The 16,875-nt window shown below is 41.0% G+C and overlaps 1 protein-coding gene across 9 annotated transcripts in view; it reads right to left on the reverse strand.

The window, feature by feature from the left end:
* rsrc1 (arginine/serine-rich coiled-coil 1) overlaps nt 1–16,875 on the reverse strand; it is a 480,289-nt gene that overhangs the window by 254,794 nt on the left and 208,620 nt on the right. For all 9 annotated transcript variants that reach the window (XM_087993658.1, XM_087993663.1, XM_087993660.1 and 6 more), the window contains one exon: nt 9,735–9,771. In XM_087993658.1, the coding sequence (XP_087849784.1) occupies nt 9,735–9,771 (37 nt within the window). The remainder of the gene's footprint in view (nt 1–9,734; nt 9,772–16,875) is intronic.

Below are 16,875 nucleotides of genomic sequence, written 5' to 3' on the forward strand. Positions count from 1 at the left end.
ACAAGAAGGGAAAGGAGGTGGAGTTGCACTGCTAATAAAGGAGTACAGTGCACTAGTGAGGAAGGATCTCCAACCAGAGGAATAATGTGGAATCTGTTGGGTTGAGCTGAGAAACAGCAATGGCAGCATAGTTTGGAATTATTTATAGGCCACAAAATAGTTGTGGTAGCATGGGGCACAGTATTAATCAGGAGATGACATAAGCACATTGCATGAACAACATAGTAACCATCAGTGACTACAATCTGCATATAATTCAACAAACAAATTGAGCAATAAAAGCTATGGAAAATGACTTTCTAGAGCACAGACTTGAGGTGTTAACTCATGTATAGGCTATTTTAAACTTTTCATATTCACTCACAGGATATGGGCATCACTGGATGGGTCTGTACACAGACCCAAAAATGCCAAGAGGGAAGCAATTCCAGGATATTGACCCACTGACTGCCTCGGGCGACCGTCTGTGTGGAGTTTGCACATTCGTCCTGTGTCTGCGTGGGTTTCCTCCAGGTACTCCGGTTTCCTTCCACAATCCAAAGATGTACAGGTCAGGTGAATTGCCGATAGTGATAGATGCATTAGTCAGGGGTAAATATTGGGGAAGGGTATGGGTCTGGGTGGGTTACTCTTCAGAGGGTCAGTGTAGGCTTGTTGTGGTTCTGTTCGCCGAGCTGGAAGTTTTTGTTGCAAACGTTTCGTCCCCTGGCTAGGCGACATCATCAGTGCTTGGGAGCCTCCTGCGAAGCGCTTCTTTGATGTTTCCTCCGGTGTTTATAGTGGTCTGTCCCTGCCGCTTTCGGTTGTCAGTTTCAGCTGTCCGCTGTAGTGGTTGGTATATTGGGTTCAGGTTGATGTGTTTGTTGATGGAGTTTGTGGATAAATGCCATGCCTCTAGGAATTCCCTGGCTGTTCTCTGTCTGGTTTGCCCTATGATAGTAGTGTTGTCCCAGTCGAATTCATGTTGCTTGTTGTCTGCGTGTGTGGCGACTAAGGATAGCTGGTCGTGTCGTTTCGTGGCTAGTTGATGTTCATGTATGCGGATTGTTAGCTGTCTTCCTGTTTGTCCTATATAGTGTTTAGTGCAGTCCTTGCATGGTATCCTATATAGTGTTTAGTGCAGTCCTTGCACTAAAATTGGATACATGCTCATATCCCCGATATCCATTGAGTTAACTACAAAAAACAAACTTTAGTATAACGCAAAATACAAACCTGGGAATCACTAAAGGGTGGATGCATGGGGATTAAAACTGAAAAAACTGACAGCTTCTCAGAAGGCTGTTTCCAACTTAACAAATTCCACACAAACTTCAGCATGTATTTTGAGTTGTCAATTTTAATATCCTGTTCAATTGCAACAATATTTGATATATTATAATTTAATTGAGCTTCATAGGTTTTCTAGGCTTCGACTAATCACAAACTCCATTAAACTGCATGCTTGGAATATCCTTTTAAATGCTGGAGCTGTAGTTCACCTATGTGAGTCATCACTAATGCTCATGGTTAGGAAACTCTGAAATCACATAACGATGAAGTAACCGTATTAAAAATCTATTGACAAATGCTCTAACAGATTAAATTTCAATACCCAATCCCTTTTCTATCTTTCCAAATGATAAAATCGCATTAAATAATAACTAGTATATGAATACATCTTTGACATTAATAAAATAATTTAGCACTTTGTACTGCCTTGTTATAGCTAACACGCTAAACTCCATTTTCATACTATTTTCTAGTTATGAAAATTGCCTACTAACTAGAGTCTTCTTCACCTTATCAGATTCGAGTGCTTTTTACAATCTATGCAATAAGCTCTTGTAATCAATGGTTCTCTTGGTACTTGTGTAAAACTTTGTGTTGTTTACACTTATTGATTTACCTATGCTGTAGTTGCGCACAGGCACTAATTCATCCTTTCTTCATTAAAACATTCTCTCTTCAGGCAATTAATTATTCAACTTCTCATGCCAATTTATGTGGCTTACAATATATACCCAATATTATCATGGAGTCTCTTTCATGGTAGAGATTTCTAATCAGTGTAGTTAACATAAAGTTTGTATTTTGTAGGCTCAATTCTTCTTTATCTCCTAGCTACTTCTGACAAACTCTGTCAACTCTGTCATTTGAAAAGATACTATACTTTGGTGTATTGCATTCATTTTCTTTTCAAGATTTTGCACGGTTTTGACGCTCTTACTATATTGTCGTTATTAATGTCATAACTGCCTCCAGTTCTGGCATCATCCTACAGAATTCTAATTATACAGAAATTCTAGAATTCAAAAAGATTATATATAATATGACAATTATTACTGTACTTGCTGATACCCAGAAACATGCACTCTGGGGAACATAAATTGCTTATCATGGGACAATACCCTCAATCCAAGAATCATGTTGCACTTCATCTCAACTGTGGCTTTCTTTTGCAAAAGATATCAAAACTGCACATGCTATTTCAGCTGTGCCCTCAACAATGCTCTGCATAATGATGAGACAACTTCTCTTTACTCTTCGATTCCAATTCCTTACATCAGCTGTTGCTCAGTAGGTAGCACTCTTGCCTCTGAATCACAAGGTTCTGGCTTCAAATCCAACTTTATGACTCAACTCAAAGATCAAGACAGACTTTCAGTAGAGAACCAAGGGACCACTGCAATATTGAAGGCACTTTCAGATGAGACATTAAACTAAGGTAAAAACAACGACTGCAGACGCTGGAAACCAGATTCTGGATTTGTGGTGCTGAAAGAGCACAGCAGTTCAGGCAGCATCCGAGGAGCTAAAGCCCCATCAATATGAAATATCCTACGAAATGAATTTATCCCTGATGCCCTGGCCAATATTCATCCCCCAATCATCATTACAGAAAGCAGATGATCTATTCATTATCACATTGTTGTTTGTGAAAGTTTGCTGAAGCAAACTGGCGACGCATTTCCTACATTACAGCAGTGGGTAAAACAATGACTTCAGATGCTGGAAACCAAAGTCTAGATTAGAGTGGTGCTGCAAAAGCACAGCAGTTCAGGCAGCATCCGAGGAGCAGTAAAATCGACGTTTCGGGCAAAAGCCCTTCATCAGGAATACGGGCAGAGAGCCTGAAGGGTGGAGAGATAAATGAGAGGAGGGTGGGGTGGGGAGAAAGTAGCATAGAGTACAATAGGTGAGTGGGGGAGGGGATGAAGGTGATAGATTAGGGGGAGGGTGGAGTGGATAGGTGGAAAAGAAGATAGGCAGGTAGGACAAGTCATGGGGATAGTGCTGAGCTGGAAGTTTGGAACTGGGGTGAGGTGGGGGAAGGGAAAATGAGGAAACTGTTGAAGTCCACATTGATGCCCTAGGGTTGAAGTGTTCCGAGGCGGAAGATGAGGCGCTCTTCCTCCAGGCGTCGGGTGGTGAGGGGGCAGTGGTGAAGGAGGCCCAGGACCTCCACGTCCTCGCCAGAGTAGGAGGGGGAGTTGAAATGTTGGGCCACAGGGCGGTGTGGTTGATTGGTGCGGGTGTCCTACAGATGTTCCCTAAAGCGCTCTGTTAGGAGGGGTCCAGTGTCCCCAATGTAGAGGAGACCACATCGGGAGCAACGGATACAATAAATGACATTGGTGGATGTGCAGGTAAAACTTTGATGGATGTGGAAGGCTCCTTTAGGGCCTGGGATGGAGGTGAGGGAGGTGGTGTAGGCGCAGGTTTTGCAATTCCTGCGGTGGCAGGGGAAGGTGCCAGGATGGGAGGGTGGGTGCCTATTGGCTACGCATTTCCTACATTACAGCAGTGCCTATTGGCTGCACATTTCCTACATTACAGCAATGCCCACTGGCTATGCATTTCCTACATTACAGCAGTGCCCACTGGCTACGCATTTCCTATAATACAGTAGTGCCTACATTTCAAAGTACTTTATTGGCTGTAAGATGGAGTTTTAGACTTCTGACGTTTGTGAAATGTGCTAATAAAAAATATGAATTGCTCTTCTGACTGCTTCCATGCTAATTTTGAGATTCATACATGAGGATATACAGGCCCCTTACAAATATTCTGTATACTCAAAGTGCAACTCTGTTTCCATTCTATTCCATCTATCATATTCTTCTCCACTTTAACAAACCTGTCTATAATTCCCTGCAGACTCCCATGTCTTGCTCACAGCTTGCAGTTCCACTTAACTCTGGATCACTTACAAACTCGGATATGCTAATCAACATCCACTAATCTAAATAATTAATACAGGTTAACAACAATTGTGGTCCAAATACTGATGAAGGGTCCTGACCCGAAACATCAACCTTCCTGCTCCTCCAATGCTGCCTGACCTGCTGTGCCTTTCCAGCTCCATATTTTATTGACTCCTGACATCCAGCATCTGTAGTCCTTACTATCTCCATGGTGCAAATACTGATATTTATAATATTCCATGAATTACAGTTTGCCAATGTGAAAATTCCCATTTACTCCAACTCTCGTCAATCTGCACTAATAAGTTACCCCACAATCCCACCAGTCCTAATGTTGTGCATAAATACATGTTCACATTGCTTAATCATACAATGATTTCCTAAATGCCTTATATCATACATCCAACAGATTCTATCATTTAGCCAATTATTAGTGCTAGGCTAACTGGCCTATAGTTTCCCATTTCCTCTCATTCTTCCTTTTTTAATGGTTGCTATTTTCCAAGCCTTGGGAACCTTCCTAAAACCTGATGAACATTTAAAGATCAAAATTAAAACATCCTCTCTTTTCAATGGCCTTCTTTGTAATCTTCCCCCGTATATTATCACCTCCAGTTGACAAGGCCACTTAACTATAAGAAATCCTGCAGCTCTAATTCCTTACTTAGACTGATTTCCTCATGTTATTCATTCTCATTAGATGCCCGGTTGACCATAGATTTCTTGTATCTCTATTATGATGGCAGATATAAAGTTTTAGTTCAAGAGTTCACTTTGTTATCTCCTTAATGCCCAGTATAATTTCACCTCCCTTAACTCATCTTGCTTCACTTATATAACTTTAGAAATGTCAGCTCACTCTTTTTAACTGGTCTACTTTTGTGCTCATTTTTCCCTTTTATCTGTCTTAGTCGTCTGTTAGTGAATCCTGAAATCCTCCCAATCCTCAAGTTTACTATTTATTGAAAACATTAAAAACTTCTTGCTGTGATCTACATTACAGTCCCAGAGTGAAGATGGCTACTTATTGGGAACCAGTGAAGCTCAGTCAGACCACATGAAAGCCTTTATAAATAGACTGTAATGTCTACCTCTTTAGCTTTATTTCTTATTGTTCTGACTCATACCATGTATATCTGTAATACAGTGTAACTTTTTTTCTTAATTTTCTCTTTTTTTTGTGCCTAGGTACTTTGTACCTAAGATGGCACTGTGTGTTCGCAACACTGTACACTTTTCACCGCACTCCTGTTCTTTTGTAACTTGAGTGCACATGACAATAAGCCTAATTCTAACTTTGGTATTCTCAAAGAATTGTGTTCCTTCATGTGCTTCCTCCAAGTCAGTTTCTACTGAATAAGAGTCTCCCACACATTGATATCTATGTTGCATTTCTTGTGGGGAAGCTTCCACGAGTCTCTGAAACGCTTCCTTTGAGCTCCTCTCATACATGTCTATTCCTTGAGCTGGATGAAAATGATTTGCTTTGGCAATTGGAATCATGGCTGACCTTGATCACTGTTGTTGAACAGTGTTCCCTCTCAAATTTTAAATTTAATGTTTGATCTTGCTCTTTCTGTACCTTCTCTGCAGCCACAACATTGTATTTTTCACTCATTACCCTAATGAACTTTGTATGGTATGATCTGCCCGTACTGCATCCAAAACAATACTTTTCACTGTCCCTAGGAATATGTGACAATAATAAAGTAAAATCAAATCGAATCAAAAAATTCAGGCATCCTGAGCATGTGGCTGGCCCTGCGGAGACCATGACGTCCTCCATGCTGGTGCTGTGGGCTCTTTGAAGGACACTGATATTTGTCCTCCCAGCTGATGTGAAGAATTTATGTAAAATATATAAATTCTGAGAGTCAAACAAAATGATGAATTTCCATGATTGACTACTACTCAGAACAGAAAGAATTGACACCATGTTTAATCAGTATCAGAAAAATCACTATCTACTGTCACACACATAACATTTAGAAGAGTAGAGAAAGGCTTTCTAACCTAATACTATGTAACCTAATCGATACAGTTTCAAATATCCCAAATACACACACTAAATCACAATTAAGACAGCCAAAGACAAGTGGTTTAGCACAAATATGATGGATTGAGAAATAATACAGATAGGGCAAACAAAATTCCAAAGATCAAAAGAACCAACTGCAAGCTGGAAAGTTATTTTCTCTCAGTCTTATTTGCTTTTTGTAATGATTGCACCTTAGTGTCTGTAGGCGATAGTAGTTCTTCCATTCAATGATTCTTCAGATGGACTCAGGCTTGTTTTAGAATTCTTATGGTCTGTTCATCATTTCACATCAAAATACCCTTCTCTCCTTCCTTGCCTCTACTTGCAAATTTACCACATACTACCGAAATTGATACCCTGTCTATTTTATGTTGATTAATAAGGTCTCTATTTCCCTAGTTTTGCTACTCAATAGAACATCAGTCCAGCATGGTTCAGGTGTGGACCATTCCAGTGACACGGCCCACATTTTCCCCAGTCCTGTTTCCAGCAGTGTCCCACAAATTGGCACCTACTTCATCCACACCAGTCTTTGAGCCATACATTCATTTCGACACCAATTTGAATTTATCTCAGTAGGGTCTGCTTCTAAATTTACTCCCACTTCTGTGGAGAACATCTTTCCTTGACCTGTCCATGTCTTCGGTATCAACATGGACCATGATGATTGGATCCTCCTCACTGTAAATTTGTCTCCAGGCCTGAACAGATGTCCTGAACACGGACACTAGGCAGGCAACATATACTTCTGAACTCTTGTGCCTTGCAGGAAAAAAGATTATAGTTTTATTCATTATCTTGCTTGCTATTACCTCTGCAATCGTTTTTGCTGCTCCCTCCCCACCCATTGAATGACTTCTTTTACTAAGGGGCCATGATCAATTAGCTCACTCACCCTTCATTCTCATCCAAACAAGCTGATGACCAAATTAGGAGGAGTGTTTACGGTCTGGACTAATATATCCAAGTAATCTTCCACTTCTCTGATGTATCTCAGTGCCTGTAGTTCAGCTTCTAGCTCTAAAACTGAGCCAAAGCCACTCAAAATGCAAACACCTACTGCAGACATATCAGCCCTGGTTCACACTGGCGTCCAGGAGCATGTTTGTTCCACAAATACATCACATCACCTGCCCTCTCATCCTTAAATATTTTATACAATTATTTATTTTCCTTTTTTATATATTTTGTTAGTCTTACCATCAGTCAACTTTAATAAACCGTCAAAAAGGCAGAATTAATCATATAACATCATGAATGAAGAATCACAAAGGGACAGAGGATTTAAGAATGCATATCCATCTGGTCAAAATTACTTAAGTTTAAGAACAGTAAACTTAAAACAAAACTAATTAGATCAAAAGATAATCAATAGTCAAAGAAAAATACCTAAACCTACAAAGAATGGGAAAGGATTGACTACAAATCATTCAGGAAATCAAAGAATTTCAAAAGTTATTATACAGGCAAAGAGTAACTAAAATCTAGCATATCTTCCATTAATTAGTACAACAATAAAGCATTCTTCCAGTCAGGCCAGCTGACCAGAAATATCTTTGTGTATCATTTTCAGTTAATGCACCAAAATATGTGAAAACATTGGAATTACAGATGCAGTACTAAGCAAAACATTAAAAAATTGAATAGGAGAAACTATTGGAAAAACAAGGTCTCTTTTGCATGAAAGCACGTGACTGAGAAGTGGCGTTACAAAGGCTTCTGAAGATAAAGGCATAGTCAAAATTATTCCAGATACATCTCAAGGTTCAACAAGATACCAGAAGGAGGAAGAATAGGTAAACTTGAGAGAGATGTAAGAAAAAATTCAGTACATTAAAAAAAATCAGAAATTGGAATGGTCTTCTGGGAAGGTCAGGAAAGGTGAAGTTCTTAGATTTCTTAAACAATTCATTGCCATGAAGCAGATGCAAGTATTTTCTTCTAGATGGAGGTACAAAAATGGGCCAAAATTTTCAGCATCTAATAATTCCCATACATTGCGTGGTTAAGTCAGAAACGTGAAAAACGAAGAACTTGCGAGATGGGCCAGATTTCTTACCATCTGATAATTCTATAATTAATTCTCAAACATTGTGTTAAAGAAAGAGGAAAACAAATAACTTGTACTCATAGGTATATATATCATGTACATCCATTAATACATTCCAAAATATTTTGCAGCCAAATAAATACTTTTGAAGTGTCAACACACCAACCATGTCTGGAAGTAGAATAGTCAATTTGTACATGCAAAGACCCAAACTGCAATAAATCAGCAGACAATCTGTTTCAGTGTTGTTGGCTAAAACAAAATGTTGGCCAGCATATGGGGAGAACTCACCTGATCTGTTACAAGTATCATCTTGGGAATGTTAATAAATGACAGATGAAATCTCTGAGAATGAAAAACCTCCATCAGTACTAAAGACTCAACTTGGATTTTGTGGTCAAGTCTGAGTGGAGCTTGAAGCCATATTCTTCGTACTTAGAGGCGAGCAAGACTCCAATGAGGCAAGGCTGACAGTACGACTTTATTTTTAAGCTATAATTCTCAAACTTAACAGTTTAGAAACAAATGCAAATCAAAATAGTTCACATGAAACCTGGATAATTATAACATTCACATTTAGACTCTTATGTTCCCTGATGACTCGGGTGCATTGCAAAATTCAGGACAAAAATATTAGAATGATTACAGGCTTAGAATTTTGAATTCTGAATAGATTAATAATTAAAATATTTGCTTTCACAGTGAAGCAAAAATCAAAAAACTGAGCTATGTCATGCATGAAGTTTATATTTATACTTGCAATATAAAGGAAGTAAAGGAGATAAATATAAAATTAACTTCAATTGAGACGAAAGAGCAGGATTATTTTCCCAGCCTCTAGCATCAGAAACAGACTCTCATAAATGTAGTGCATCAATATACTTCTTGAAAATAAATGCATGGACACCTGGTTAAAAATGGGAGTGTATGTTTTAAGTAAAGGCAGATAAGATCTAGTACTTGACACAACAAAGTGATTAAATAAGTTAAAACACTACAGCAAACAAAGTTAAAATATATACTAATATAATGTGGCATTATATTACGCAGCTTTAATTTAAAAATTGTTGTTACAGAATAGCCTTTACTGATCCTTCTTTTTGCAATTCATAACACTGAATCAAAAATAAAATAACACAAAATACATAGCCAATCTTTTCCATCAGGAACACACTGCAGTACTCTCCACACAATTTCTCTTATATGCTACGGGTTTCAGTCAATTCTATTTCATCTTTACATCAAAAAGATATAATTTATAACAAAAAAAATTAATTCCCTTGGAATGCAGAGATAAATGGAAGTGAGAGTGCCTAGCACATAAGAAAAGTAAGGCTGGTCCTCTGGGAAATTGTGTACTTTCAGTGTGCGAGGTATTCAAAGCTTGTTCAAAAGTGTTCATTAGAATAGAGATATCAAAAGATGATGCAAATATTCAGGAGATAATCATGAAACTTACCAGATGTTCTAATCCTACGTTGATGCTGCCAGAATCTCTAAAAAAGAAGAAAATAAAATTATAAATAACTGTTGCTCAATCCCATATAATGCCCAGTCCAATATCTAAATTTTAAGGTGTTAAACATAATTCAAAATTAGAGCACTGTGCTACCTATTAAGTAAAAATGATCACAACAGCAAACTATCACATTAATGCTACTATATAATTATACCATTTTCAAAACAAAATTCTTACATTTGAAACTGAAACTTGAATCTGGAATAAGGACAAAAATGTTGAAAAACTCAGCAAGTCAGGCAGCATTGTGCAGAGAAGCAAAGTTAACATTTCAGGCCAATGACTTCATTAGAGGTGGGTCAGTTTTAGTTCCAGAAGGACAAGGAGAGCATATTTATAAGAATACCTCCACTTGCAAGTTCCTCATCCCACAACCTCCTGACCTGGAATCAAGTCACAACTCCACCACTGTTACTGGGTCAAAATCTTCAAACTCCCTTCAACATCATACCTTGGGTGAACCTGCACCACATGGATCACCACAACCTTCTCAATGGCACTTATGGAGAAGTTATAAACTTAGGCAGAGATGCCCCCATCCCATAAACGAATAAACAACAACTCCCATACAATCGATTAATATGACAAACTGCGGATTCCATCACAATACTTTGTGTTCTATTTTACGATTTACTAAAATCTGCAAAGCAGCAGAATAACTAATCTGAGTGAGAAACCCCATAATAGGTTTACTAAATAGCAACAGGTAAATAGTAAAGATTGCAGTTGATTATTTAACAAATATATCCTCCATTTCAGTACACTTGTAATTGAACCAGAATTAGATTTGGGAAATAATTTTAGTTGAGAGTTACACTTCATTCCCTAACAAAGGATCCCATCTTTCCCTTAATAGTTTCATAACTGGTGAACTGAGTGTAAGCTGGGGCTTTTAACCAGCAAGTCAAAGACCTACTACATTGTGAACCAGTCAGTCTGTGCCTCCTGCAAGCAAGTGAAAGTACCTTAAGAAGAAGCAAGGAACAGCAAGTTTCTGGGTCTCCAAGAGTATTCTATTTTACTTTCAAATTTGACCCCAGAGAAATAAAATCAACATATGACAACAATGTCAGCTGACGTTCTTTTTTTAAATACTTAGCGAGTTTTGAGAAGATTTGTAGCTCAGGTTGAGGTCTTGGATGTAGGTTTGCTCGCTGAGCTGCAAACTTCATTTCCAGACGTTTCGCTACCTTACTAGGTAACATCTTCAGAGGGCCTCAGGCTCTCGTGTGAGCGTCACTAGCTGGCAAGGATTTATTGTCCAACCATTCAGAAGATGGTGGTGACCTGCCTTATTGAACTACTGCAGTACATTTGCTATAGGTTAAACCACAATGCTGATAAGGAGGAAATGCTAGGATTTTGACCCAGCAACAGTGAAGAGAACAGCAACATATTTCCAAGTCAGGATTGTGATTTGTTTGGAGGGAAACTTGCAGTGGCGGCATTCTCATGTGTCTGCTGTCTTGTACTTCTAGATGGAAGCAGTTGTGGGTTTGGAAAATGCTGTCAAAGGATCTTTGGTGAAATTCTGCAGTGCTATTTGTAGATCACACACACTGCTGCTACTCAAGGTAGAAAGTGGAGAGAGTGGATATTTCTGGATATGGTTCCATTTAAATTGGCTGCTTTGTCATAGATGGTGTTAAGTCTCTTTATTGTTGGATCTGTACTCACCAAACAAGTGGGGAGTATTCCATCACACTCCTGACTGTGCCTTGCAGATTGTGGACACGCTTTGGGAACTCAGGAGGTGAGTTACTTGCGACAATATTCCTAGCCTCTGAACCTGCTTTTAGAACCACTGTATTTATATGTTGAGGCCAGCTGAGTTTCTGGACAATGGCAATCCTAAAGCTGTTGATAGTGTGGGATTCAGTAATGGTAGCATCACTGAATGTCAAGAGATGGTGATTAGATTGTCTCTTATTGGGGATGGTCATTGCCTGACATTTGTGTGGCATGAATTGTTACTTGCCATTTTTCAGTCCAAGACTTAATATTGTCCAGATGTTGTTCAATTTGAATGTGGACTGCTTCCGTACCTGACGAGTCATAAATGCTGCTGAACATTGTGTCATCATTAGTGAACATCTCCACTTGTGACCTAATGATGCAGAGAAGGTCAGTGATGACTGGGCCAAGGATATAAGATTAGATTTGATTCCCTATAGTGTGGAAACAGGCCCTTCGGCCCAACTAGTCCACAATGACCATCTGAAGAGTAACCCACCCAAACCTGTTCCCCCTGACTAATGCACCTAACTCTATGGTTAATTTAGCATGACCAATTCACCTAACCTGCACAATTTTGGACTGTGGGAGGAAACTGGAGCACCCGGAGGAAACCCATGCAGAGACGGGGAGAATGTGCAAACTTCACAAAGACAGTCGCCCAAGGCTGGAATTGAACCTGGGTCCCTGGCGCTGTGAGCCATGCTGCCCCAATTACCCTGAAGAGCTCCTCCCAGAGATGCCCTGGTGCTGTGATGACTGACCTCCAACAACCAAGACCATCTTCCTAGGAGCAATGATTCCAAACACTCGAGAGTTTGCCCCTGACACTAATTGATTCCAGTTTTTCTAGGGCTCCTTGATGCCACACTCAGTCAAATGCAGCCTTGATGTCAAAAACTGCCACTCTCACCTACAAAGTTAAAAATCACACAACACCAGGTTATAGTCCAACAGGTTTAGTTGGAAGCACACGAGCTTTCGGAGCGATGCTCCTTCATCAGGTGATAGTGGAAGGCTCAATCCTAACACAGAATTTATAGCAACAATTTACAGTGTGATGTAACTGAAATTATACATTGAAAAATTGATTGTCTGTTAAGCCTTTCATCTGTTAGAATACAGTGATAGTTTCACTTCTTTCATGTGTAAATCACAAAACTTTTTTTTGAAAAGTTGCATTCTCGGTTTAGCTGTTAACAATGGTGATAGCTAGACAATATGTTCAAAGTGTTGGCCCCCTGTGCTCTCTGTCTATGCCATGATGTTTAGATTGATTCTAATCTAAAAAGTGAGATAACGGAGTTTTACATAAATTCATGCAGTTTTTGAGCTCAGAGTTCTACATGAATGCATGCAGTTTTTGAGCAAAGTACAATGTAACCCGGCAAGTACAAATTCACCCCACAAAATATATGTGTGCATGTATGATCCCAATGAGCCCACTGATGAACTGGAACAGTCTTCACAGGGATCTGTAGAGGAGCGACCAAAAAAGGTGTCAATTTGGACCCCACCAGAGGGCCGCTGCCCTGGGCTTGACATGTATGCTCAAACCATCAGGAAATATAAAAATGCCAGATTCATCAGCCGTACCCACAAGGTAGAGCAAAACATCACCCGTTCACAGCGCAATGCCATCCAGGCTCTAAAAACCAATTACAATATTGTCATCAAACCAGCAGATAAAGGAGGAGCCATTGTCATTCAGAATAGAACAGATTACTGCAAGGAAGTGGAGCGACAACTGAACAACCAGGAACACGACAGGCAACTACCAGCTGATCCAATCAAAGAACACACCCGAGACTTCTACTGCCTTCCAAAGGTACACAAAGCCAACACACCGGGATGTCCCATCGTGTCGGGCAATGGGACCCTATGCGAGAATCGCACCGGCTATGTGGAAGGCATCTTGAAACCTATTGTACAGGGGATCTCCAGCTTCTATCGTGACACTACGGATTTCTTACAGAAACTCAGCACCCAAGGATCAGTCGAACCGGGAACATTCCTCGTCACAATGGACGTTTCCGCACTCTACACCAGCATCCCCCACAATGATGGCATCACAGCAACATCCTCAGTAATCAACACCAACAACTGCCAATCTCCAAACACCATCCTACAACTCATCCGCTTTATTCTTGATCACAACGTCTTCACCTTTGACAACCAGTTCTTCATCCAGACACACAGAACAGCCATTGGGGACCAAATTTGCACCACAATAGGCCAACATTTTTATGCACAGGTTTGAACAAGACTTCTTCTCTATGCAGGATCTCCAACCAACATTGTGCACCAGGTACATCGACGACATTTTCTTCCTCTGGACCCATGGCGAGGAGTCACTGATAAAACAACACAGTGACATCAACAAGTTTCATCCCACCATCAAACTCACCATGGACTACTCTCGACTATCTGTCTCATTCTTGGAAACATGCGTCTCCATTAAGGATGGACAACTCAGCACCACACTCAGCACCAACTCAGCAAACCCACAGACAACCTCACAATGCTACACTTCTCCAGCTTCCACCCAAAACATATTAAAACAGCCATCCCCTATGGACAAGCCCTACGCATACACGAGATCTGCTCAGATGAGGAGGAACGTGACGGACACCTGGAAGTACTCAAGGATGCCTTCACAAGAACGGGGTACGATGCTCCACTCATCGCCAGTGCCGACGTGCCACAGCAAGGAGGAGTTGTTGACAGTGAGGAAGGATGTGGCAGGTTACAGCAGGATATAGAGAAGCTGCAGAGCTGGGCAGAAAGATGGCAAATGGAATTCAATGTAGCTAAGTGTGAGGTGATTCACTTTGGGAAGAATAACAAAAAGATGGGGTACTGGGCTAATGGTCGGATACTTGGTAGTGTGGATGAGCAGAGGGATCTTGGTGTCCATGTACACAGATCTCTGAAAGTTGCCACCCAGGTAAATAGTGCGGTGAGGAAGGCATATGGCGTACTGGCTTTTATTGGTAGAGGAATTGAGTTCCGGAGTCCTGAGGTAATGATGCAGTTGTATAAGACTCTGGTGTGGCCGCATCTGGAATATTGTGTGCAGTTTTGGTCGCCATACTATAGGAAGGATGTGGAGGCACTGGAACGGGTGCAGAGGAGGTTTACCAGGATGTTGCCTGGTATGGAAGGAAGATCGTATGAGGAAAGACTGAGACACTTGGGGCTGTTTTCATTAGAGAAAAGAAGGTTTAGGGGTGACTTGATTGAGGTGTACAAGATGATTAGGGGGTTAGATAGGGTTGACAGTGTGAACCTTTTCCCGCGTATGGAGTCGGGTATTACAAGGGGGCATAGCTTTAAATTAAGGGGGGGTAGATATAGGACTGAAGTTAGGGGTAGGTTCTTCACTCAGCGAGTCGTAAGTTCATGGAATGCCCTGCCAGTAGCAGTGGTGGACTCTCCCTCTTTATGGGCATTTAAGCGGGCATTGGATAGGTATATGGAGGATAGTGGGTTAGTATAGGTTAGGGTGGGCTTGGATCGGCGCAACATCGAGGGCCAAAGGGCCTGTACTGCGCTGTATTCTTCTATAGAACATAGAACATAGAACATAGAAGAATACAGCGCAGTACAGGCCCTTGGGCCCTCGATGTTGCGCCGATCCAAGCCCACCTAAACTACACTAACCCACTATCCTCCATATACCTATCCAATGCCCTCTTAAATGCCCATAAAGAGGGAGAGTCCACCACTGTTACTGGCAGGGCATTCCATGAACTAACGACTCGCTGAGTGAAGAACCTACCCCTAACATCAGTCCTATATCTACCCCCCCTTAATTTAAAGCTATGCCCCCTTGTAATACCCGACTCAATACGCGGGAAAAGGTTCATACTGTCGACCCTATCTAACCCCCTAATCATCTTGTACACCTCAATCAAGTCACCCCTAAACCTTCTTTTCTCTAGTGAAAACAGCCCCAAGTGCCTCAGTCTTTCCTCATACGATTTTCCTTCCATACCAGGCAACATCCTGGTAAACCTCCTCTGCACCCGTTCCAATGCCTCCACATCCTTCCTATAGTATGGCGACCAAAACTGCACACAATATTCCAGATGCGGCCGTACCAGAGTCTTATACAACTGCATCATGACCTCAGGACTCCGGAACTCAATTCCTCTACCAATAAAAGCCAGTACGCCATATGCCTTCCTCACCGCACTATTTACCTGGGTGGCAACTTTCAGAGATCTGTGTACATGGACACCAAGATCCCTCTGCTCATCCACACTACCAAGTATCCGACCATTAGCCCAGTACCCCATCTTTTTGTTATTCTTCCCAAAGTGAATCACCTCGCACTTAGCTACATTGAATTCCATCTGCCACCTTTCTGCCCAGCTCTGCAGCTTCTCTATATCCTGCTGTAACCTGCCACATGCTTCCTCACTGTCAACAACTCCTCCGACTTTCGTATCATCCGCAAACTTGCTCACCCAACCTTCTAACCCCTCTTCCAGGTCATTTATAAAAATGACAAACAGCAATGGTCCCAAAACAGATCCTTGCGGAACACCGCTAGTGACGGCACTCCATGAAGAAACTTTGCCATCAACTACTACCCTCTGTCTTCTTCCATCCAGCCAATTCCTAATCCAAACCTCCAACTCACCCTCAATGCCATATCTCCGTATTTTCTGCAGTAGCCTACCATGGGGAACCTTATCAAACGCCTTACTAAAATCCATATATACCACATCTACCGCTTTCCCCTCATCAACCTCCTTCGTCACCTTTTCAAAGAATTCAATAAGGTTTGTGAGGCACGACCTGCCCTTCACAAAACCATGCTGACTATCCTTGATCAAATTATTCCTATCCAGATGTGCATAAATCCTATCCCTTACAATTCTCTCTAAGACTTTGCCCACAACAGAAGTGAGACTCACCGGCCTATAGTTACTAGGGCTATCCCTACTCCCCTTTTTGAACAAGGGAACCACATTTGCTATCCTCCAGTCTTCTGGGACTACTCCAGTAGACAAAGAGGACATAAAAATCAAGGCCAATGGCTCTGCAATCTCCTCCCTTGCTTCCCAGAGAATCCTAGGATAAATGCCATCAGGCCCAGGGGACTTATCTATTTTCACCTTTTCCAGGATTTCCAACACCTCTTCTCTACATACCTCAAAGCCATCCATTCTACTTATTTGTGACTCAGTATTCTCATCGACGACAATGCCCTGTTCCTGAGTAAATACTGAAGAAAAGTATTCATTCAGTGTCTCCCCAATCTCTTCCGCCTCCACGCGCAACTTCCCCCTACTATCCTTGACTTGACCTATTCCTACCCTAGTCATTCTTTTATTCC

This window comes from Chiloscyllium plagiosum, unplaced genomic scaffold (assembly GCF_037043375.1).
Source record: "Chiloscyllium plagiosum isolate Xiang-an unplaced genomic scaffold, Cpla_swu_hap1 HiC_scaffold_13, whole genome shotgun sequence".
In the NCBI taxonomy this organism is placed as follows: Eukaryota; Metazoa; Chordata; class Chondrichthyes; order Orectolobiformes; family Hemiscylliidae; genus Chiloscyllium; species Chiloscyllium plagiosum.